Raw genomic sequence first — 25,211 nt, forward strand, 5'->3', positions numbered from 1 at the left:
TAGGTTATAGGTAGATGTGAGTCAGTAATAATGTAGGACAGAGGCCAGTGGAGGAGGAGGTGGGTAGATGTGAGTCTGTGATAATGTAGGATGGAGGCCAGTGGAGGAGGAGGTTGGTAGATGTGAGTCTGTGATAGTGTAGGATGGAGGCCAGTGGAGGAGGAGGTGGGTAGATGTGAGTCCGTGATAATGTAGGATGGAGGCCAGTGGAGGAGGAGGTGGATAGATGTGAGTCTGTGATAATGTAGGACGGAGGCCAGTGGAGGAGGAGATTGGTAGATGTGAGTCCGTGATAATGTAGGATGGAGGCCAGTGGAGGAGGAGGTGGGTAGATGTGAGACCGTGATAATGTAGGATGGAGGCCAGTGGAGGAGGAGGTGGATAGATGTGAGTCCGTGATAATGTAGGATGGAGGCCAGTGGAGGAGGAGGTTGGTAGATGTGAGTCTGTGATAATGTAGGATGGAGGCCAGTGGAGGAGGAGGTGGGTAGATGTGAGTCCGTGATAATGTAGGATGGAGGCCAGTGGAGGAGGAGGTTGGTAGATGTGAATCCATAATAATGAGGAGATAGGTAGATGTGAGGTGAGACTTAACTTCTTGCGTTCATCTTGAAGGAAAAAAGAGAAACCTCCATTATTCTTTTTTCCTTCAAGATGAAGGCAGTTGTTATTATACAAAAATTCTCAGAAAAGGCTCGGCCAAAACCCTGCGCACACAGGAGAAGAAACGGTGGATGGTGCTGGGCTTTTTCAGCGTCAGGTGAGATTTAAAAGACACGGCTATGTATTTTTCTATTAGCGGATCCCCTGATTTCATTAATATCACCACCATGTCTGCACTCTTCCAGACCTTGCACAAATCCTTGAAAATGGCCTTGTCGATGTTTTTTATACTTTTTTCCGTTACCTTAAAATCTAGAGTCTCAACTTCCGCCCACGTCTTCTTGATGATGTGGCGAGTCAGGGCCTCTGCGTTCATAATAGTGTTCTTTGTTTTGGTGAGGACACGACACACCAGCTTCTCAACGAGCACGCTAACAGCTATGTACCTTTTCTTGAGCGCTGCATCCTCTTCAGATTCAGCGTCTCGCTCCTCGGACCTTGTTGCATCCTCCTCTGCTGTGACTTCTGGTAGCGGCATTCGTGAGAATATCTTAGTGTTCATAAGAGCAAGTACAATCCTATTGCAGTAGCTGCCAACCTTCATTTTAAGCCACCAATTCATCAGGCTGAGAAAACACTTCACTCTATTGCCTACATCGTTGTACAGGGCGTCATAGTGCTCTTTAAGAGTCTTTCTTATGGACTTCTTCCTCACTGACTCAGGGACAATCTCGGTCGTCACCATCCCATCTTTGATGTGATTGTAAATAAGATCGCTGAGTTCTTTTGTGAAAACCAGATGTTTCCCACTGGAGATTATCTCTAACTGCCGAAACACAGAAACCTCATTTCCACCCTCTGTAATGTCGTACTCATCCAGAAGCAGAGACTCAACACTAGACCTGAGGGACTGCGCTGAGTGTCTGCCTTTACCTTTGAAGATTTTGTGGTATTTGGTCTTCAGCTGTGCCACCATACGATGAATCAATGATTTGGCAAACAGCTTAGCAAAAAGTGTCTTGATCTTGCTCTTCAGATTATTTTCACAAAGCTTGTCTTCACATTCTTCACTCGGACTCTCAGTTTCAGAATGTTGTAGACTCTTTGCCTCTTCCGTAAGAATCTGAGATATGTCGTCCCCTATAACCTCAATCTCTAAAGAGAAATCAGATTGCAGGAGTTCATATTCAGACTCCTCCACTGTATGTAGTACAGGTTCTGTTAACTCGTAAAGCTCTTGTCTGATTATCTCTTGGACAGCTTTACTGGTTTGAGCCAGAAAGCTGTCTTCCGATGCCATCTTCTCCGGTGTGTCCTGCCTTTCACTTTTCACTGGTGACTCTAGGCGGTCACCAGTGTCGGGCCTCTCTACTTTATCCTCCTCCTTTTCTTCATCTGAAGTCTCCAGATCTTCTATTTCTGCATCCTCATGCTCTGGAGACTCCATTGGTGGTACCATATCCTCTTTGTCTGTGTTCTCTACATCGGTGACCCTATATGATATTGACCGACGTGGCTGAGGTGGGCACAGACTTTTCACTTTGGTCATGAAGTCACGAAGCACAGCGCTTGCATGACCAACCATTGTGTTCAGTCTGCGGGATGGTGTGACACGAAAGCCACCGACTTTGTCATGAGGAACCACAAAATCTCTACTTTCAGAGTCAGTAGAAGCAGAGAGGGCTGAGTTGACGCTCTCAGCAACCTCTTTTGCTATTAGTTTTGTTAAGCTCTCTGAACTGACTGACTGCATTTCCTCCGTAAACTCCAGAGCCTGAATGAAACTCTGATGGAGAGTTTCGTTCAGGCTATTGAGAAGCTCCTCCTTACAGACGTCCGCATCTTTGCTCCGTAGATTCGCCAATATTGTATTTGTAATGGATATGATGAATTCTGTGATCATTTCTGCCAACAGGTACATTGTGGCATCATCAGGAGTTCCTTCCTTCAACAGTATCCATTGCTCCTCTGTGATCTTCTCCAAAAAGGAATGGATCACTGAGCGCACATCATCAACTGTAACGACTGCCATTTTCTTCTCTTGTTTTCAATGCTCTGTTACTGTAATCCGACTGTAAGCTCGATTAGCTTCGATGCTCTGTTACTGTAATCAAACTGTAAGCTTGATTACCTTCGATGCTTATTAACTGTAGCTATCAGGATTGATTATCTTCGATGTTTATCGTATTGAGAACTGCGCTTGGCTTAGTTTTCACTCAGTGGTCTGTCAGAATAACTCGATTTGAGGTTGGTCTTGAATATTCTGGTGCCCTGTATACATAAATTTTTCCACTTTCATAGCTTTTATCTGTGACTAGATCAAAGAATCAAAGCACAAATCAAAGGGTGACGATACAGAACAAAGTGTGACTACAGAGATCAAAGAGAGACTACAGAGATCAAAGAGAGACTACACGTTGATCACTGCTCATGACCACGTCACATATCTATGACTACACGTCACAAATCAAAGTGTAACTAGGCTACACGTTGATCACTCGTCATGATTACGTCACAGAATAAAGTAACTGACTATTTTCAAAACCCGCGACTCTGTCATAGCAACCGTTGCTAGGCACCGGCGGCACCGTTTGACAGATTTCTCGTTTTCAGACAAGTCGCTAAAGTCATACAGCTGCTCAAAAAACAACTAGTAAACCGAGGCTGATAATATGATGTGAACAGTGGCTGTTAAATGGTCAAGAAATGAATTTTATCTTTTTATTAAAATGACAATGATAGCTAGTTTGAAAAACGGGGAAGCCCTGGCTTCAGGAGAAAACGCCTTCACACATTAGGACGTCCTTGCTTTTTGTCACAGGGGTATTATAGCCCCTTAAAACTGGACCCACTCCAGAACCATCCGTGATTCAATGAATAAACTCGTTTTCTGGTAAGTAATGGAGTCTCATAGAGCTACAGACTTGATGTCTTATTCACAGAGTGAGAGACAAAACGACACAAAATCACATCATCAGACAAAGGAATAGCGCCAAAAATACTGCTTAGACGATGGGAGTCCATTGCAAACTCCATTTCCAAGGATGCTTTGCGATTTTCACACCTCAGCAAGGAGCAGTCAACATACAGTCTCATTGGCGGAGACGCTCCTGCACAGCGGAGCGTCCTGATGACGCACTATGACATCACCACCCCTTTAAAAACTGAACGTGCCCCGACGCACACGCCTTTCCCATGTCACTGAGCAAGGGGTAACTCCGGTTCCTCTGTGAGTCAGCTGACTAAAGTGGGTACCCCACGCACGTGTTTTCCCCTCATCGAAGACTCCCCTCGCCGGACGAGACGAGACGAGACTTCGCCCGTGTTCACCCGAACACATTCCCGGATCCGAGAGAGACCGCTGCTGCAACCAGCGTCCTCAATTTCCTCGAGACGGAAGAAACGCTTCTTCACCGAGTCGACTCTGCTGTTCTCTCCGCCACGCCGCCGAGAGCCAGCTGCCGTGTTTTTCGCCGACCGTGGGAGAACGGCCACCGTCTGCATCCGAGCCCAGGACAAAGCCGGACATAAAGACGGATTACACACACACCCTGCTAGCTATCTGAAGCGACCAAGTAATAGGCATAAGTCTGGGCAGAGGCAGTGTTAATTGTGTGTTCTTATCAGCATCAGTTGCTGTTGCTTAGCATTTAGCTCTTAGCTTTTGCTATTGTTTGTTGTGTTGTTTACGGACCGCCGAGTCCATTTTTCCTGCTTTACTCTTAGGAGTATTTTAAGTTTGCTGCCTGTTTAGTTGTGTACACCACCCTAGACTGTTTTGTGTTTGTCCCGCTCGGGACTACTACTGTTTTTGTGCCATCGTGAGAGAGAAAGTAAGTTGCTTTGTCGATCAGAAACCAGACAACGTGCGTTACAGACTGCCGTCCGTACACACGCTGTCTGTGAACAAAGCTTCTCTTCCGCCAGGCGGCGCCGTCTTGCTTCTGTCTAACCAAGACACCGCCACATTTCTGCCATCCGGTTCTCGCGCGACGTGACTTCCTCCCATAGTCACGTCCGGCGATGTCATCACGTCAGGCCCCGTCGCCATCTTGTGTCACACGCACGCACGCACACACACACACACGCATTCCCCTGCATGTGTCCAACCCTGTACATAGCTGTTTGTGTTTTGTTTGGTAGGATTAGATCTTAGGATAGTTGTTTATTGAATGAAGCATTTGTTAACTTTGTTAATTTTGCTAAGTTTAATAAACACTGTTATATCTTTAAAGAGAAGTTCTTCTGTCATTATTGTGTGTAATATTGTGAAAAGTGGTTGATTGAAGGAGTCAGAGCTCGAATTCAACCCTTCTTTGTTCACCCTTGAATGTTTATCTCAGATATTAACATTCTAGGTGAATTCCCATTTATGAGACTACCTTGTTTGGTTATTGGTCCCGGTTTCCGGGTGGTGCCCCATATTTGTTAATTCATATTAATAATTCTATTAATTGTCATAATTGGTTTATTATCCTTGATAATTGATGATTATTGCAAATAATCAACTGTGTTCCTCATAGATCCAACAGTTGGTGCCTGAATTATTGATTAAGGTTAACAATATCTTTTCATAATAATAATCTATGATAATTATGAATTATTGCTAATAACCACACGCACTACTGCCCGTCCCAACAGGGCCATCAGGCCAATGTGCAGATTAACTGGTGTTCATCGCTGAATGGTCGACTCCTCAACTGAGGCTTAAAGGAGTCACCGAGCAGGCATGTCAAAGTTCAACAGTTTTAAAATCTGTAGATGCATATCTTAAGAATTACTTATATAAATTGATGTCTTATATACAGATGTGGCTTTCAGCTGTGTCTCATGGATACCAAATGCTAACGGACCCATGGACCATGATCTTTGGTATGTTAAATGGTCTGAATTGTCATGGTTTGTATTAAAGCACTTAAAAAATCTCCCCTGTCTAATAATGCATCACTATTGTACATACAGGTACATACACAGCGGGAAGATGCAAGGCTTTACCCTCTTGAGGACTGTTGATTTCAGAGTCTGAACAGCACTGCAATCCAGAGAATGGTAACTGGTTGTAACTGGACATATTGGGGGGGGGGGGTTAATATTGCCCCTTGAGACTCAACTCTGGCTCACGTGTCTTTGTTGTGCAATGAGTGGGCAGAAAGAAACTGGCTCTGGCATGGAACCGAGTCAGATACATTCACTTCATCACAGTGCTGTGAATTTACAGTCAGCTGTAATGTTTATTTTATTTTATGTAGACTCTGTTAAGCCTGTGTTATAAGGTGACAGTAACAGGTCTATATCATCATCTGCATTGAACTCCTACATAGTGGGGGTTTGGAGCAATGTATTTTATTTACCAAATTCATTATTTGTTATTCATTATTCATTCTCTGAATGCTCAGTTTGCAATGTTATCTCTACTTCGTCCTCATGATGACATCACATTATTACACGCATGACCACAAATGGCCATCCATTTCGTAGCCTTTGCTCAAACATATACGGATGTATTTGAAAAGTTTGCATTTCGAGTAAAAAAATTAGAAAAATAAGTGAAATCTACTACAGTGGAAACTGCTTATAATGATCACAGTTACAGTGATTGACCGCTTATATGGATCAAAAAGCTCGGGACAGAATCATTCCTATACAAATGCTGTTTAAATAATTCACCTATAGTAATCAAGTAGTCTGCCTACAGTGTTCATTTTGGGTCTTTTCATACATGACAACATATGGAAAAAAATGTAAAACTGTGGTAATTCTTTTTTTTTTTTTTTTTTTACTTTACTCCCATGATACATGTATGATATGTATATGTGCAGCTGTAACCGCAGTAACCCGTCTGCTTCGCGCTGGTTACCTGAGCCTGTTGCTGCATGCACACTGGAATCATGACAGGAAAATAAAAGTCATTTTGTCGCAATGAAAAACGTAGTCTCCTTGAAGTTTATGACAAACTGCCATAAACGAGCCAATGAGATGCAGCAGCGAAACAAGTGTTTGAAACAGCATTCATGTAATATTTATTTATTTAAATATTTATTGGGACCATGTACAGTGTTAAACATAAATGTTACCATTTGATGTACTGTATCAGAGTTAGCTTATAGCTAATTTTCATCTGCAGTCCCTTTGGCAGGTCACAATTAAAACATATAACGGAACAATAACAAACATTACAAAGCAAAAAACACACAGGACACATAATGCAAAATACAAAGCTACACACAATAGCACATCACATACAGCCACAATGTCAACTAGAAATCAATAATGTGAAGCTTGTCAAAATAAAAACAAGATTATTTGTGCATAAATATACAAATGTCAGTTAGATGGTAATCTGCATGAGAAATAAAGAAAAACTGACACAGACATGATGATTATATGTGGTTTCCACTGTACTACTTAGCTGGAGCTAACCAATCAGAACAGAGCAGGCTCATCGGGGAGGGGGTCTTAAAGAGACAGGAGCTAAAACAGCCTGTTTCAAACAGGGGAGGAGCTGACAAGCATAAAGTGTTTTTTGAACTGTTGAACCCCAAAATATAATTCTAGACCGGGAAATGTACATGATGCATTCCCTTTAACAGATTAAATGATTGTTGAAACTGGAAACTAACGAAACCAACCATCTAATACTGATTTGTTTTCACAGGATTTGTCCTCACAGCTGTACTATAGAGCTCAACGTGCCCAAACATCATCCTGCTTAAATGTTTGGGGAAAACATTTGAAGCCGTCTGCAGATAGGTACAGTACGCCTTGGAAGACATGGTTGAAAGTGAGCATTTTTCAACAACATGAAACAAATGCTTCAAGACATGCCTAAAAAGCATTCGGGCATAAATGTAGAAAGCAATTTTATACAATTTTGTGATATTTTGTGTAAAGTATTCAATAGAAGGTCAAATATAATTACTCATACATTAGTAAAAGATTAATTCATATTTGCTGACAGTGCAATAACAGCTCAAACAATGCTTCAATCCAAGTCTTTCCTCTGCTTAATGGAAGCTTAATGGCTTATATCAATAAAATACTTTAAATTAATTGTGCAGTTGTCATGTGTCATTCTTCCTGTCTGTTGCCTCAACACACATTGAACGCTCAACTAAGAGTTTTCCTCAAATTTGAAACATATAACACAATCAAGGAACAGCATGTCTGTTATTAATCAGCAACAACAAATGTGTTGACATAGTGTGAGTGCTACAAGACAACATTACCATTTCTTCTTAATTGTACCAATATTTATTTATTTTTAAATCTAGTTATTTGCAACACAACTCTGAGTGTTTGATTTTACCTCTGAAGATGGTACTCATGAAGAAGCACAATCCAGGCACAACGGAAGCTTACATAGTTTGAAATCTTTACAATAGATGTACACAATAAATAACAGTGAATATATATTTCTTGTATTTATATGCCTTTACACAGAATTCAACTGTAAAAGTATGATTGTCTTTAATTGAACCAGTGATGTTTTGACTGCAAAAGATAAAAGAATAATTGAAAGCAGATGTGAAATTTTAATTTTTTATTGCATTTTTGTAATCATGAACCAGTTAAGCTTTGGGGGTAATTTAGAGTGTCCAATTAATGAAAAATGGTAGGAAACCAGAGTCCCCAGAGTAAACCCACACCACCACAGCAGACAGCGCACAAACTAGAAGAGACTCAGGCTCGGGGCTCGAACCCTCATCTCCTAGCTATAAGGTGTCACTGAAGTGGCCCTCAGTCCTGCCCTACATCAAGGTAACCCTAAGCCTAACCTTAACCCCCTCAGTGAGGTAACTAACCTGCTCCACTGGTCTCTGCCCCTCGATGTTTTAGGACAGAGACCAGTGGTGCAGGAGGAAAAAGGAGGCAGGTAGATGTGAGTCAGTAATAATGAAGGGTGGTGGCCAGTGGAGGAGGAGATAGGTAGATGTGAATCTGTAATAATGAGGAGATAGGTAGATGTGAGTCCGTGATAATGAGGAGATAGGTAGATGTGAGGCGGGACTTCTTGCGTTCATCTTGAAGGAAAAAAGAAACCTCCATTATTCTTTTTTCCTTCAAGATGAAGGCTACAGTTGTCGGTCGTCACCATCCCATCTCTGATGTGACTGTAGATAAGATCGCTGAGTTCTTTTGTGAAAACCAGATGTTTCCCACTGGAAATTATCTCTAACTGCTGAAACACAGAAACCTCTAGGTTATAGGTAGATGTGAGTCAGTAATAATGTAGGACGGAGGCCAGTGGAGGAGGAGGTGGGTAGATGTGAATCTGTAATAATGAGGAGATAGGTAGATGTGAGGCGGGACTTCTTACGTTCATCTTGAAGGAAAAAAGAGAAACCTCCATTATTCTTTTTTCCTTCAAGATGAAGGCTACAGTTGTCGGTCGTCACCATCCCATCTCTGATGTGACTGTAGATAAGATCGCTGAGTTCTTTTGTGAAAACCAGATGTTTCCCACTGGAAATTATCTCTAACTGCTGAAACACAGAAACCTCTAGGTTATAGGTAGATGTGAGTCAGTAATAATGTAGGACAGAAGCCAGTGGAGGAGGAGGTGGGTAGATGTGAGTCTGTGATAATGAGGAGATAGGTAGATGTGAGTCCGTGATAATGAGGAGATAGGTAGATGTGAGGCGGGACTTCTTGCGTTCATCTTGAAGGAAAAAAGAGAAACCTCCATTATTCTTTTTTCCTTCAAGATGAAGGCTACAGTTGTCGGTCGTCACCATCCCATCTCTGATGTGACTGTAGATAAGATCGCTGAGTTCTTTTGTGAAAACCAGATGTTTCCCACTGGAAATTATCTCTAACTGCTGAAACACAGAAACCTCTAGGTTATAGGTAGATGTGAGTCAGTAATAATGTAGGACAGAAGCCAGTGGAGGAGGAGGTGGGTAGATGTGAGTCTGTGATAATGTAGGATGGTGGCCAGTGGAGGAGGAGGTGGGTAGATGTGAGTCTGTGATAATGTAGGACGGAGGCCAGTGGAGGAGGAGGTGGGTAGATGTGAGTCTGTGATAATGTAGGACGGAGGCCAGTGGAGGAGGAGGTGGGTAGATGTGAGTCTGTGATAATGTAGGACGGAGGCCAGTGGAGGAGGAGGTGGGTAGATGTGAGTCTGTGATAATGTAGGATGGAGGCCAGTGGAGGAGGAGGTGGGTAGATGTGAGTCTGTGATAATGTAGGATGGAGGCCAGTGGAGGAGGAGGTGGGTAGATGTGAGTCTGTGATAATGTAGGATGGAGGCCAGTGGAGGAGGAGGTTGGTAGATGTGAGTCCGTGATAATGTAGGATGGTGGCCAGTGGAGGAGGAGGTGAGTAGATGTGAGTCTGTGATAATGTAGGATGGAGGCCAGTGGAGGAGGAGGTGGGTAGATGTGAGTCCGTGATAATGTAGGATGGAGGCCAGTGGAGGAGGAGGTTGGTAGATGTGAATCCGTAATAATGAGGAGATAGGTAGATGTGAGGTGAGACTTAACTTCTTGCGTTCATCTTGAAGGAAAAAAGAGAAACCTCCATTATTCTTTTTTCCTTCAAGATGAAGGCAGTTGTTATTATACAAAAATCCTCAGAAAAGGCTCGGCCAAAACCCTGCGTACACAGGAGAAGAAACGGTGGATGGTGCTGGGCTTTTTCAGCGTCAGGTGAGATTTAAAAGACACGGCTATGTATTTTTCTATTAGCGGATCCCCTGATTTCATTAATATCACCACCATGTCTGCACTCTTCCAGACCTTGCACAAATCCTTGAAAATGGCCTTGTCGATGTTTTTTATACTTTTTTCCGTTACCTTAAAATCTAGAGTCTCAACTTCCGCCCACGTCTTCTTGATGATGTGGCGAGTCAGGGCCTCTGCGTTCATAATAGTGTTCTTTGTTTTGGTGAGGACACGACACACCAGCTTCTCAACGAGCACGCTAACAGCTATGTACCTTTTCTTGAGCGCTGCATCCTCTTCAGATTCAGTGTCTCGCTCCTCGGACCTTGTTGCATCCTCCTCGGACCTTGTTGCATCCTCCTCGGACCTTGTTGCATCCTCCTCGGACCTTGTTGCATCCTCCTCGGACCTTGTTGCATCCTCCTCTGCTGTGACTTCTGTTGGGGGCATTTGTGAGAATATCTTGGTGTTCTTAAGAGCAAGTACAACCCTATTGCAGTAGCTGCCAACCTTCATTTTAAGCCACCAATTCATCAGGCTGAGAAAACACTTCACTCTATTGCCTACATCGTTGTACAGGGCGTCATAGTGCTCTTTAAGAGTCTTTCTTATGGACTTCTTCCTCTCTGACTCAGGGACAATCTCGGGCGTCACCATCCCATCTTTGATGTGATTGTAGACAAGATCGCTGAGTTCTTTTGTGAAAACCAGATGTTTCCCACTGGAGATTATCTCTAACTGCCGAAACACAGAAACCTCATTTCCACCCTCTGTAATGTCGTACTCATCCAGAAGCAGAGACTCAACACTAGACCTGAGGGACTGCGCTGAGTGTCTGCCTTTACCTTTGAAGATTTTGTGGTATTTGGTCTTCAGCTGTGCCACCATACGATGAATCAATGATTTGGCAAACAGCTTAGCAAAAAGTGTCTTGATCTTGCTCTTCAGATTATTTTCTTCTCTCGGACTCTCAGTTTCAGAATGTTGTAGACTCTTTGCCTCTTCCGTAAGAATCTGAGATATGTCGTCCCCTATAACCTTAATCTCTAAAGAGAAATCAGATTGCAGGAGTTCATATTCAGACTCCTCCACTGTATGTAGTACAGGTTCTGTTAACTCGTAAAGCTCTTGTCTGATTATCTCTTGGACAGCTTTACTGGTTTGAGCCAGAAAGCTGTCTTCCGATGCCATCTTCTCCGGTGTGTCCTGCCTTTCACTTTTCACTGGTGACTCTAGGCGGTCACCAGTGTCCGGCCTCTCTACTTCATCCTCCTCCTTTTCTTCATCTGAAGTCTCCAGATCTTCTATTTCTGCATCCTCATGCTCTGGAGACTCCATTGGTGGTACCATATCCTCTTTGTCTGTGTTTTCTACATCGGTGGCCCTAGATGACCTTGACCGACGTGGCTGAGGTGGGCACAGACTTTTCACTTTGGTCATGAAGTCACGAAGCACAGCGCTTGCATGACCAACCATTGTGTTCAGTCTGCGGGATGGTGTGACACGAAGGCCACCGACTTTGTCATGAGGAACCACAAAATCTCTACTTTCAGAGTCAGTAGAAGCAGAGAGGGCTGAGTTGACGCTCTCAGCAACCTCTTTTGCTATTAGTTTTGTTAAGCTCTCTGAACTGACTGACTGCATTTCCTCCGTAAACTCCAGAGCCTGAACGAAACTCTGATGGAGAGTTTCGTTCAGGCTATTGAGAAGCTCCTCCTTACAAACGTCCGCATCTTTGCTCCGTAGATTCGCCAATATTGTATTTGTAATGGATATGATGAATTCTGTGATCATTTCTGCCAACAGGTACATTGTGGCATCATCAGGAGTTCCTTCCTTCAACAGTATCCATTGCTCCTCTGTGATCTTCTCCAAAAAGGAATGGATCACTGAGCGCACATCATCAACTGTAACGACTGCCATTTTCTTCTCTTGTCTTTGATGCTCTGTTACTGTAATCCGACTGTAAGCTCGATTAGCTTCGATGCTCTGTTACTGTAATCAAACTGTAAGCTTGATTACCTTCGATGCTTATTAACTGTAGCTATCAGGATTGATTATCTTCGATGTTTTGCGTATTGAGAACTGCGCTTGGCTTAGTTTTCACTCAGTGGTCTGTCAGAATAACTCGATTTGAGGTTGGTCTTGAATCTTCTGGTGCCCTATATACATAAATTTGTCCACTTTCATAGCTTTTATCTGTGACTAGATCAAAGAATCAAAGCACAAATCAAAGGGTGACGATACAGATAAAAGTGTGACTACAGAGATCAAAGTGTGACTACAGAGATCAAAGAGAGACTACAGAGATCAAAGAGAGACTACACGTTGATCACTGCTCATGACCACGTCACATATCTATGACTACACGTCACAAATCAAAGTGTAACTAGGCTACACGTTGATCACTCGTCATGATTACGTCACAGAATAAAGTAACTGACTATTTACTAAACCCGCGACTCTGTCATAGCAACCGTTGCTAGGCACCTGCGGCACCGTTTTACAGATTTCTCGTTTTCAGACAAGTCGGCGCTAAAGTCATACAGCTGCTCAAAAAACAACTAGTAAACCGAGGCTGATAATATGATGTGAACAGTGGCTGTTAAATGGTCAAGAAATGAATTTTATCTTTTTATTAAAATGACAATGATAGCTGGTTTGAAAAACGGGGAAGCCTGGCTTCAGGAGAAAACGCCTTCACACATTAGGACGTCCTTGCTTTTTGTCACAGGGGTATTATAGCCCCTTAAAACTGGACCCACTCCAGAACCATCCGTGATTCAATGAATAAACTCGTTTTCTGGTAAGTAATGGAGTCTCACAGAGCTACAGACTTGATGTCTTATTCACAGAATGAGAGACAAAACGACACAAAATCATGTTCATATTAGTTACATATGGGTGGTTGACGTGAACTCAAATCCAAAGTGGAAAAAAATATATTTTTAAAATTTATGTCAAATGACACATAATTGTATTGCTTTATATGTAAGTAACTCAAAATTGATTGTATTCATTACCAATTCCTCATTTATTTTAGATTTTTTTCACTTTTTTGTGTGGTACTCCTAAAAATTGTCCACCGGTGTGACAACATTTTTAATATTAATATTTAATTCAGAGATTGTTTGCCAGATAAGACAAATATGCATAATCCTTATCAATTTGTTCTAATTATATTTCCACATCAAAAGTAACCAATAAAAATTCGCAATCATGTCATTACCCTACTATAAGATGTCCACATAGGGACTTCACCCAAACGGTTGGGTTATATTCATTATAATTAGTATAAAACCTAATGAAGCTTCAATTCATCCTTATATGTGCATAGTGATGATATCATTATTATGCTATTCAACACTTTTTACATGAATTTGTGCATTAAAATGCCTTTTCCACTCATAATTCAGTTTGTCACACCACAGGACATTCCGTCACACCATTGGACAATAAATACCTTATGCCCATGTTTTGTTACAAAGTCACATTTATTATTTCCTGTTCAAATTTATTTTAAAATTCATTACCTTCAAAATCATTAACAATTCATTAAAATAAAGTTATAACCTGAAGTTCAAATGTTTGTTGTAAAATTAAGATAGCCAGACTAGTAACATTTAGCAACATGTTCACTAGTAACATGAACATGTAAACAAAATTGTCCTGGCTTATTATTACTTTTCTTTTTCAAATTTATCTTAAAATTCATTACATTTTTGTTCAAGTCAAAACTAGACAGGATAAAGAATTAAAATTAGAGTTCTCTGTATTAAATTCAGTCACATTTTTAGTGCTCAAGTAAAATCATTTTTCAAATAGCCATACTTGTCACAATTCATAACCACTGGAACTGACCTAAAAACTTTGGGTAAAATTCATTAAACAACTCAGCACAAGAGTACAGCTTGAAATACAAACAAAATTTTAAAAAGCTGTAGTGTTTAAGGACTCATCCTCCTCCTTTCACACCTCATTGAACGGCAGCCAGTCATATTTGGTGAGTTGGGCTCCACGCTGGTGGGGCTCTGGCTCAGAGATGACACTGACAAGTTCGTCCTTGCTGTACATAATGCAGTCTCGCTTAGCAGGCCATTTGAAGATGTTTTTCCCACAAATTTGCACCATGCAATTGACCTCAATGTGCTCAGCATTTAGTTGTGTGATCTGGCCCACAAATGGCTTCTGGTCATAGCGGACAATGACGAATTTCCCTACAGTGTACTTGTCGTCAAGCTCTTCCTCAGCTTCCTCTCCACTATTGGGATTCTCAGGCTGGGTCGCTTGGACTTCAGAGGTGAGTGGTTCCTCCAAATCTTTTGATTTGTCTGGCCTCATCTTGCTTGGAGAGAAGCAGTGGCACATCTCTGGGAACCGGCAGAAACAGCTGAGTGCCCTATAGAAGATCTCTCCGACAGAGAAGGAAAGTATTTGGTGTGTGTTTAATATGCCGGGTACTTTTGGGACAGACGGTGGCAACATCTCGTCAAACACCTGGATATCTGCTTCATCGATCCACTTGAATCTTATGTTTGTGACCTCTTTTTGGACTAGGAACTCATAGACATCCTTTGGGCTTTTAAGGTCTTGCCCCCCATGGATATGGTTGTCTGCCATTCGTTTCACTGCCCCCCCAACTCCATCAGGAGCACCTTTCCCATGAGGTCTCTCTGAATAGTTCCACATTATTCACTTTAGCCCCCATGTGTAGGGTACGCTGCTTAAAAGGTAACAGTTAGCCTTGTTCCTGTATTGAGTGACTATTGAGTGGTTAGGAAAGAGAGAGTGATGGGTTTGTACTCCTTCATAGAACCTACATCCACTGGTGTGACAGCCATGTCCACCAGTGTGACGTTCAGTTCATGTCACACTATAGGACAGTGCTGTCACACCAGTGGACGTTTTCAAGGTCAAGGTCAGTTTGCGGCCTAGCTAAATGAGAGACAGTCTTCAATCCTGGCTAGCGGTGTAAAGGTTTACAATATTTTCAATAGTCAATCAATATAAATTGATGAAAATTTTCAGATCAGTGCTTAAATTACGTCACACAAAAGGACTGCACAATGGATCCCATTTCTAACAATGCACAGAAATAGCAAAATTATGAAAAGATTTGAGACAGAACTCACCTTGTGTGCAGTGCATCTGCTCCAGTGATGTCTACTGTTCTTCCTGGATGAAGAAGGACCCCTCTCAGTAATAGGGTACCCAAATTAATGCCTGTTTTAGATCTACAGAGTGGCGTCACACCAGGTGGACACCAGTTTTGCGGACAAAATGTAACGTTTCATAATTATTCTAAATGGTGACCTTAAGACTTATAACCTTAGTTTCTGTAAGTTAACACTACTATAATATATATTCAAGTATTTTAATGTATTTTGACTTATTATTAATTTAAATACAGTAGTTTTGAGATGAGCAATGCTACTCCGGACAGTCACGCCAGTGGACAAATGTCATGTTTAAAACAAAATATTTACATATTTGAATTGTAATGCTCATTAATTACAGATGTATTAGTTCTGGAAGATTATACTGTATAAAAAAACAGAGATTTTAATGAAATATTATATATTATTATTTACATTTGTCACCAAGAACACAAAAATGGAGCGTCACGTCAATCACCCATATACATGTGACATGACAGATTATGAGGCAGACTATTTCATTTGTAAATTCTTAGGAAGCACAATGTAATATAGAGTTTTTAGTCAGTGTGCAGCAGGTTAAATGAACATGCATGAATGTCACATTTGTCAAACAAATATGGAAAAAAAACGTTTCCAATAATAAATGAATACTTGGATTTTCCAGTAATTGCCTCTGAAAATGAAAACTTATAAACTCAAAACAACTAACTAAACTCAGGTAGCTGTCTCATAACATTGTCTCTATTTTCCCTATAATTAGTATCAAATTACAGGACTTTTCATGGAAACTTTCAAGGAAATTATTAGCACATTACAGGACATAAAATAAAGTGTTACTAGATTTTACTAGTGCAGCTGTAAGATTTACACTAATGAGAGAGTAAAATAGTGAGCTTACTACAGTGGCTCAACACTGTCATTTCAACTTTGGCCCAGATAAATTAAAGATGTTGTGAATATACTACATTTCTGCAGTGGTCCACAATTAAAACAGCTGCATGAGAGGGATGAGTTGCAGCATCCAGCCTCCCCAGTTTTCTTATTTGCAGCCTAATTTCACATTAAAGGGCTGTTGGGCCTCAAACCATGAGGTCACACAAAGAAGGCCTACATGTAACCTGTGAGGCCTGACCACGAGGTGCTTTATTCCTTTGTTTTCCCCGAGACAAAGGATTAGCGACAAAAATACTGCTTAGACGATGGGAGTCCATTGCAAACTCAATTTCCAAGGATGCTTTGCGATTTTCACACCTCAGCAAGGAGCAGTCAACATACAGTCTCATTGGCGGAGACGCTCCTGCACAGCGGAGCGTCCTGATGACGCAGCCATGACATCACCACCCCTTTAAAACTGAACGTGCCCCGACGCACACGCCTTTCCCATGTCACTGAGCAAGGGGTAACTCCGGTTCCTCTGTGAGTCAGCTGACTAAAGTGGGTACCCCACGCACGTGTTTCCCCCTCATCGAAGACTCCCCTCGCCGGACGAGACGAGACTTCGCCCGTGTTCACCCGAACACATTCCCGGATCCGAGAGAGACCGCTGCTGCAACCAGCGTCCTCAATTTCCTCGAGACGGAAGAAACGCTTCTTCACCGAGTCGACTCTGCTGTTCTCTCCGCCACGCCGCCGAGAGCCAGCTGCCGTGTTTTTCGCCGACCGTGGGAGAACGGCCACCGTCTGCATCCGAGCCCAGGACAAAGCCGGACATAAAGACGGATTACACACACACCCTGCTAGCTATCTGAAGCGACCAAGTAATAGGCATAAGTCTGGGCAGAGGCAGTGTTAATTGTGTGTTCTTATCAGCATCAGTTGCTGTTGCTTAGCATTTAGCTCTTAGCTTTTGCTATTGTTTGTTGTGTTGTTTACGGACCGCCGAGTCCATCTTTCCTGCTTTACTCTTAGGAGTATTTTAAGTTTGCTGCCTGTTTAGTTGTGTTCACCACCCTAGACTGTTTTGTGTTTGTCCCGCTCGGGACTACTGCTGTTTTTGTGCCATCGTGAGAGAGAAAGTAAGTTGCTTTGTCGATCAGAAACCAGACAACGTGCGTTACAGACTGCCGTCCGTACACACGCTGTCTGTGGACAAAGCTTCTCTTCCGCCAGGCGGCGCCGTCTTGCTTCTATCTAACCAAGACACCGCCACATTTCTGCCATCCGGTTCTCGCGCGACGTGACTTCCTCCCATAGTCACGTCCGGCGATGTCATCACGTCAGGCCCCGTCGCCATCTTGTCGCGCGCGCACACACACACACACACACACACACGCACACGCATTCCCCTGCATGTGTCCAACCCTGTACATAGCTGTTTGTGTTTTGTTTGGTAGGATTAGATCTTAGGATAGTTGTTTATTGAATGAAGCATTCGTTAACTTTGTTAATTTTGCTAAGTTTAATAAACACTGTTATATCTTTAAAGAGAAGTTCTTCTGTCATTATTGTGTGTAATATTGTGAAAAGTGGCTGATTGAAGGAGTCAGAGCTTGAATTCAACCCTTCTTTGTTCACCCTTGAATGTTGATATTAACATTCTAGGTGAATTCCCATTTATGAGACTACCTTGTTTGGTTATTGGTCCCGGTTTCCGGGTGGTGCCCCGTATTTGTTTATTCATATTAATAATTCTATTAATTGTCATAATTAGTTAATTATCTTTGATAATTGATAATTATTGCAAATAATCAACTGTGTTCCTCATAGATCCAACAGTTGGTGCCCAAATTATTGATTAAGGTTAACAATATCTTATTTTCATAATTATCTATGATAATTATGAATTATTGCTAATAACCAAACGCACTACTGCCCGTCCCAACAGGGCCATCAGGCCAATGTGCAGATTAACTGGTGTTCATTGCTGAATGGTCGACTCCTCAACTGAGGCTTAAAGGAGTCACCGAGCAGGCATGTCAAAGTTCAACAGTTTTAAAATCTGTGGACACATATCTTAAGAATTACTTATATAAATTGATGTCTTATATACAGATGTGGCTTTCAGCTGTGTCTCATGGATACCAAATGCTAATGGACCCATGGACCATGATCTTTGGTATGTTAAATGGTCTGAATTGTCATGGTTTGTATTAAAGCACTTAAAAAATCTCCCCTGTCTAATAATGCATCACTATTGTACATACAGGTACATACACAGCGGGAAGATGCAAGGCTTTACCCTCTTGAGGACTGTTGATTTCAGACTCTGAACAGCACTGCAATCCAGAGAATGATAACTGGTTGTAACTGGACATATTGGGGGGGGGGGGGTTAATATTGCCCCTTGAGACTCAACTCTGGCTCACGTGTCTTTGTTGTGCAATGAGTGGGCAGAAAGAAACTGGCTCTCGATAACTCAATTTCCACTGTTCAGTGGGCTTTGGGCATGGAATCCAGTCAGATACATTCACTTCATCACAGCGCTGTGAATTTACAGTCAGCTGTAATGTTTATTTTATTTTATGTAGACTCTGTTAAGCCTGTGTTATAAGGTGACAGTAACAGGTCTATATCATCATCTGCATTGAACTCCTACATAGTGGGGGTTTGGAGCAATGTATTTTATTTACCAAATTCATTATTTGTTATTCATTATTCATTCTCTGAATGCTCAGTTTGCAATGTTATCTCTACTTCGTCCTCATGATGACATCACGTTGTTACACGCATGACCACAAATGGCCATCCATTTCGTAGCCTTTGCTCAAACATATACGGATGTATTTGAAAAGTTTGCATTTCGAGTAAAAAAATTAGAAAAATAAGTGAAATCTACTAGAGTGGAAACTGCTTATAATGATCACAGTTACAGTGATTGACCGCTTATATGGATCAAAAAGCTCGGGACAGAATCATTCCTATACAAATGCTGTTTAAATAATTCACCTATAGTAATCAAGTAGTCTGCTTACAGTGTTCATTTTGGGTCCTTTCATACATGACAACATATGGAAAAAAATGTAAAACTGTGGTAATTCTTTTTTTTTTTTTTTTTTTTTACTTTACTCCCATGATACACATATGATATGTATATGTGCAGCTGTAACCGCAGTAACCCGTCTGCTTCGCGCTGGTTACCTGAGGCTGGTGCTGCATGCACACTGGAATCATGACAGGAAAATAAAAGTCATTTTGTCGCAATGAAAAATGTAGTCTCCTTGAAGTTTATGACAAACTGCCATAAACGAGCCAATGAGATGCAGCAGCGAAACAAGTGTTTGAAACAGCATTCATGTAATATTTATTTATTTAAATATTTATTGGGACCATGTACAGTGTTAAACATAAATGTTACCATTTGATGTACTGTACCAGAGTTAGCTTATAGCTAATTTTCATCTGCAGTCCCTTTGGCAGGTCACAATTAAAACATATAACGGAACAATAACAAACATTACAAAGCAAAAAACACACAGGACACATAATGCAAAATAGCTACACACAATAGCACATCACATACAGCCACAATGTCAACTAGAAATCAATAATGTGAAGCTTGTCAAATTAAAAGCAAGATTATTTGTGCATAAATATACAAATGTCAGTTAGATGGTAATCTGCATGAGAAATAAAGAAAAACTGACACAGACATGATGATTATATGTGGTTTCCACTGTACTACTTAGCTGGAGCTAACCAATCAGAACAGAGCAGGCTCATCGGGGAGGGGGTCTTAAAGAGACAGGAGCTAAAACAGCCTGTTTCAGACAGGGGATGAGCTGACAAGCATAAAGTGTTTTTTGAACTGTTGAACCCCAAAATATAATTCTAGACCTGGAAATGTACATTATGCATTCCCTTTAACAGATTAAATGATTGTTGAAACTGGAAACTAACGAAACCAACCATCTAATACTGATTTGTTTTCACAGGATTTGTCCTCACAGCTGTACTATAGAGCTCAACGTGCCCAAACATCATCCTGCTTAAATGTTTGGGGAAAACATTTGAAGCTGTCTGCAGATAGGTACAGTACGCCTTGGAAGACATGGTTGAAAGTGAGCATTTTTCAACAACATGAAACAAATGCTTCAAGACATGCCTAAAAAGCATTCAGGCATAAATGTAGAAAGCAATTTTATACAATTTTGTGATATTTTGTGTAAAGTATTCAATAGAAGGTCAAATATAATTACTCATACATTAGTAAAAGATTAATTCATATTTGCTGACAGTGCAATAACAGCTCAAACAATGCTTCAATCCAAGTCTTTCCTCTGCTTAATGGAAGCTTAATGGCTTATATCAATAAAATACTTTAAATTAATTGTGCAGTTGTCATGTGTCATTCTTCCTGTCTGTTGCCTCAACACACATTGAACGCTCAACTAAGAGTTTTCCTCAAATTTGAAACATATAACACAATCAAGGAACAGCATGTCTGTTATTAATCAGCAACAACAAATGTGTTGACATAGTGTGAGTGCTACAAGACAACATTACCATTTCTTCTTAATTGTACCAATATTTATTTATTTTTAAATCTAGTTATTTGCAACACAACTCTGAGTGTTTGATTTTACCTCTGAAGATGGTACTCATGAAGAAGCACAATCCAGGCACAACGTAAGCTTACATAGTTTGAAATCTTTACAATAGATGTACACAATAAATAACAGTGAATATATATTTCTTGTATTTATATGCCTTTACACAGAATTCAACTGTAAAAGTATGATTGTCTTTAATTGAACCAGTGATGTTTTGACTGCAAAAGATAAAAGAATAATTGAAAGCAGATGTGAAATTTTAATTTTTTATTGAATGATTTTTATTGCATTTTTGTAATCATGAACCAGTTAAGCTTTGGGGGTAATTTAGAGTGTCCAATTAATGAAAAATGGTAGGAAACCAGAGTCCCCAGAGTAAACCCACACCACCACAGCAGACAGCGCACAAACTAGAAGAGACTCAGGCTCGGGGCTCGAACCCTCATCTCCTAGCTATAAGGTGTCACTGAAGTGGCCCTCAGTCCTGCCCTACATCAAGGTAACCCTAAGCCTAACCTTAACCCCCTCAGTGAGGTAACTAACCTGCTCCACTGGTCTCTGCCCCTCGATGTTTTAGGACAGAGACCAGTGGTGCAGGAGGAAAAAGGAGGCAGGTAGATGTGAGTCAGTAATAATGTAGGACGGTGGCCAGTGGAGGAGGAGATAGGTAGATGTGAATCTGTAATAATGAGGAGATAGGTAGATGTGAGTCCGTAATAATGAGGAGATAGGTAGATGTGAGTCCGTGATAATGAGGAGATAGGTAGATGTGAGGCGGGACTTCTTGCGTTCATCTTGAAGGAAAAAAGAGAAACCTCCATTATTCTTTTTTCCTTCAAGATGAAGGCTACAGTTGTCGGTCGTCACCATCCCATCTCTGATGTGACTGTAGATAAGATCGCTGAGTTCTTTTGTGAAAACCAGATGTTTCCCACTGGAAATTATCTCTAACTGCCGAAACACAGAAACCTCTAGGTTATAGGTAGATGTGAGTCAGTAATAATGTAGGACGGAGGCCAGTGGAGGAGGAGGTGGGTAGATGTGAGTCTGTGATAATGTAGGATGGAGGCCAGTGGAGGAGGAGGTGGGTAGATGTGAGTCTGTGATAATGTAGGACGGAGGCCAGTGGAGGAGGAGGTGGGTAGATGTGAGTCCGTGATAATGTAGGATGGAGGCCAGTGGAGGAGGAGGTGGGTAGATGTGAGTCCGTGATAATGTAGGATGGAGGCCAGTGGAGGAGGAGGTGGGTAGATGTGAGTCCGTGATAATGTAGGACGGTGGCCAGTGGAGGAGGATGTTGGTAGATGTGAGTCCGTGATAATGTAGGATGGAGGCCAGTGGAGGAGGAGGTGGGTAGATGTGAGTCTGTGATAATGTAGGATGGAGGCCAGTGGAGGAGGAGGTTGGTAGATGTGAGCCCGTGATAATGTAGGATGGAGGCCAGTGGAGGAGGAGGTTGGTAGATGTGAGCCCGTGATAATGTAGGATGGAGGCCAGTGGAGGAGGAGGTTGGTAGATGTGAATCCGTAATAATGAGGAGATAGGTAGATGTGAGGTGAGACTTAACTTCTTGCGTTCATCTTGAAGGAAAAAAGAGAAACCTCCATTATTCTTTTTTCCTTCAAGATGAAGGCAGTTGTTATTATACAAAAATTCTCAGAAAAGGCTCGGCCAAAACCCTGCGCACACAGGAGAAGAAACGGTGGATGGTGCTGGGCTTTTTCAGCGTCAGGTGAGATTTAAAAGACACGGCTATGTATTTTTCTATTAGCGGATCCCCTGATTTCATTAATATCACCACCATGTCTGCACTCTTCCAGACCTTGCACAAATCCTTGAAAATGGCCTTGTCGATGTTTTTTATACTTTTTTCCGTTACCTTAAAATCTAGAGTCTCAACTTCCGCCCACGTCTTCTTGATGATGTGGCGAGTCAGGGCCTCTGCGTTCATAATAGTGTTCTTTGTTTTGGTGAGGACACGACACACCAGCTTCTCAACGAGCACGCTAACAGCTATGTACCTTTTCTTGAGCGCTGCATCCTCTTCAGATTCAGTGTCTCGCTCCTCGGACCTTGTTGCATCCTCCTCGGACCTTGTTGCATCCTCCTCGGACCTTGTTGCATCCTCCTCGGACCTTGTTGCATCCTCCTCGGACCTTGTTGCATCCTCCTCTGCTGTGACTTCTGTTGGGGGCATTTGTGAGAATATCTTGGTGTTCTTAAGAGCAAGTACAACCCTATTGCAGTAGCTGCCAACCTTCATTTTAAGCCACCAATTCATCAGGCTGAGAAAACACTTCACTCTATTGCCTACATCGTTGTACAGGGCGTCATAGTGCTCTTTAAGAGTCTTTCTGATGGACTTCTTCCTCTCTGACTCAGGGACAATCTCGGGCGTCACCATCCCATCTTTGATGTGATTGTAGATAAGATCGCTGAGTTCTTTTGTGAAAACCAGATGTTTCCCACTGGAAATTATCTCTAACTGCCGAAACACAGAAACCTCATTTCCACCCTCTGTAATGTCGTACTCATCCAGAAGCAGAGACTCAACATTAGACCTGAGGGACTGCGTTGAGTGTCTGCCTTTACCTTTGAAGATTTTGTGGTATTTGGACTTCAGCTGTGCCACCATACGATGAATCAATGATTTGGCAAACAGCTTTGCAAAAAGTGTCTTGATCTTGCTCTTCAGATTATTTTCTTCTCTCGGACTCTCAGTTTCAGAATGTTGTAGACTCTTTGCCTCTTCCGTAAGAATCTGAGATATGTCGTCCCCTATAACCTCAATCTCTAAAGAGAAATCAGATTGCAGGAGTTCATATTCAGACTCCTCCACTGTATGTAGTACAGGTTCTGTTAACTCGTAAAGCTCTTGTCTGATTATCTCTTGGACAGCTTTACTGGTTTGAGCCAGAAAGCTGTCTTCCGATGCCATCTTCTCCGGTGTGTCCTGCCTTTCACTTTTCACTGGTGACTCTAGGCGGTCACCAGTGTCGGGCCTCTCTACTTCATCCTCCTCCATTTTTTCATCTGAAGTCTCCAGATCTTCTATTTCTGCATCCTCATGCTCTGGAGACTCCATTGGTGGTACCATATCCTCTTTGTCTGTGTTCTCTACATCGGTGGCCCTATATGACCTTGACTGACGTGGCTGAGGTGGGCACAGACTTTTCACTTTGGTCATGAAGTCACGAAGCACAGCGCTTGCATGACCAACCATTGTGTTCAGTCTGCGGGATGGTGTGACACGAAGGCCACCGACTTTGTCATGAGGAACCACAAAATCTCTACTTTCAGAGTCAGTAGAAGCAGAGAGGGCTGAGTTGACGCTCTCAGCAACCTCTTTTGCTATTAGTTTTGTTAAGCTCTCTGAGCTGACTGACTGCATTTCCTCCGTAAACTCCAGAGCCTGAACGAAACTCTGATGGAGAGTTTCGTTCAGGCTATTGAGAAGCTCCTCCTTACAGACGTCCGCATCTTTGCTCCGTAGATTCGCCAATATTGTATTTGTAATGGATATGATGAATTCTGTGATCATTTCTGCCAACAGGTACATTGTGGCATCATCAGGAGTTCCTTCCTTCAACAGTATCCATTGCTCCTCTGTGATCTTCTCCAAAAAGGAATGGATCACTGAGCGCACATCATCAACTGTAACGACTGCCATTTTCTTCTCTTGTTTTCAATGCTCTGTTACTGTAATCCGACTGTAAGCGCGATTACCTTCGATGCTTATTAACTGTAGCTATCAGGATTGATTATCTTCGATGTTTTGCGTATTGGTCTTGAATATTCTGGTGCCCTATATACATAAATTTGTCCACTTTCATATCTTTTATCTGTGACTAGATCAAAGAATCAAAGCACAAATCAAAGGGTGACGATACAGATAAAAGTGTGACTACAGAGATCAAAGTGTGACTACAGAGATCAAAGAGAGACTACACGTTGATCACTGCTCATGACCACGTCACATATCTATGACTACACGTCACAAATCAAAGTGTAACTAGGCTACACGTTGATCACTCGTCATGATTACGTCACAGAATAAAGTAACTGACTATTTTCAAAACCCGCGACTCTGTCATAGCAACCGTTGCTAGGCACCGGCGGCACCGTTTGACAGATTTCTCGTTTTCAGACAAGTCGGCGCTAAAGTCATACAGCTGCTCAAAAAACAACTAGTAAACCGAGGCTGATAATATGATGTGAACAGTGGCTGTTAAATGGTCAAGAAATGAATTTTATCTTTTTATTAAAATGACAATGATAGCTAGTTTGAAAAACGA

At 41.8% G+C, this 25,211-nt stretch overlaps 2 protein-coding genes and 1 long non-coding RNA gene across 5 annotated transcripts; 1 reads left to right on the forward strand and 2 right to left on the reverse strand.

The window, feature by feature from the left end:
* Positions 1 to 572: 572 nt before the first annotated feature.
* Positions 573 to 25,204, reverse strand: LOC122992034 (enolase-phosphatase E1-like). 3 transcript variants are annotated; one of them, XM_044365570.1, is made up of 5 exons: positions 22,989 to 25,204; positions 18,769 to 18,773; positions 10,594 to 10,693; positions 5,761 to 5,765; positions 573 to 1,116 (listed from the first exon to the last, which is right to left on the reverse strand). In XM_044365570.1, exons 1-5 carry the CDS (start codon positions 24,584 to 24,586, stop codon positions 671 to 673), a joined length of 2,154 nt encoding a protein of 717 aa, XP_044221505.1. In that variant the 5' UTR covers positions 24,587 to 25,204; the 3' UTR covers positions 573 to 670. The 3 variants fall into 3 exon arrangements, with proteins under 3 accessions (XP_044221505.1, XP_044221506.1, XP_044221507.1); XM_044365571.1 differs by lacking the exons at positions 573 to 1,116; positions 5,761 to 5,765 and having other exon boundaries at positions 10,161 to 10,693; XM_044365572.1 differs by lacking the exons at positions 573 to 1,116; positions 5,761 to 5,765; positions 10,594 to 10,693; positions 18,769 to 18,773 and adding an exon at positions 21,913 to 22,988 and having other exon boundaries at positions 23,073 to 25,204.
* On the forward strand, positions 8,151 to 9,514 carry LOC122992037. Its single transcript, XR_006405968.1, has 3 exons — positions 8,151 to 8,476; positions 8,811 to 9,167; positions 9,451 to 9,514. It is a non-coding gene; the product is annotated as an uncharacterized LOC122992037 (long non-coding RNA).
* On the reverse strand, positions 12,952 to 16,698 carry LOC122992036. Its single transcript, XM_044365577.1, has 2 exons — positions 13,695 to 16,698; positions 12,952 to 13,664 (listed from the first exon to the last, which is right to left on the reverse strand). The coding sequence occupies exon 1, from the start codon at positions 14,955 to 14,957 to the stop codon at positions 14,238 to 14,240; it is 720 nt and encodes a 239-aa protein (XP_044221512.1). The 5' UTR covers positions 14,958 to 16,698; the 3' UTR covers positions 12,952 to 13,664; positions 13,695 to 14,237.
* Positions 25,205 to 25,211: the final 7 nt, after the last annotated feature.

The sequence above is a fragment of the Thunnus albacares genome, chromosome 11, assembly GCF_914725855.1.
Source record: "Thunnus albacares chromosome 11, fThuAlb1.1, whole genome shotgun sequence".
Taxonomy (NCBI): domain Eukaryota; kingdom Metazoa; phylum Chordata; class Actinopteri; order Scombriformes; family Scombridae; genus Thunnus; species Thunnus albacares.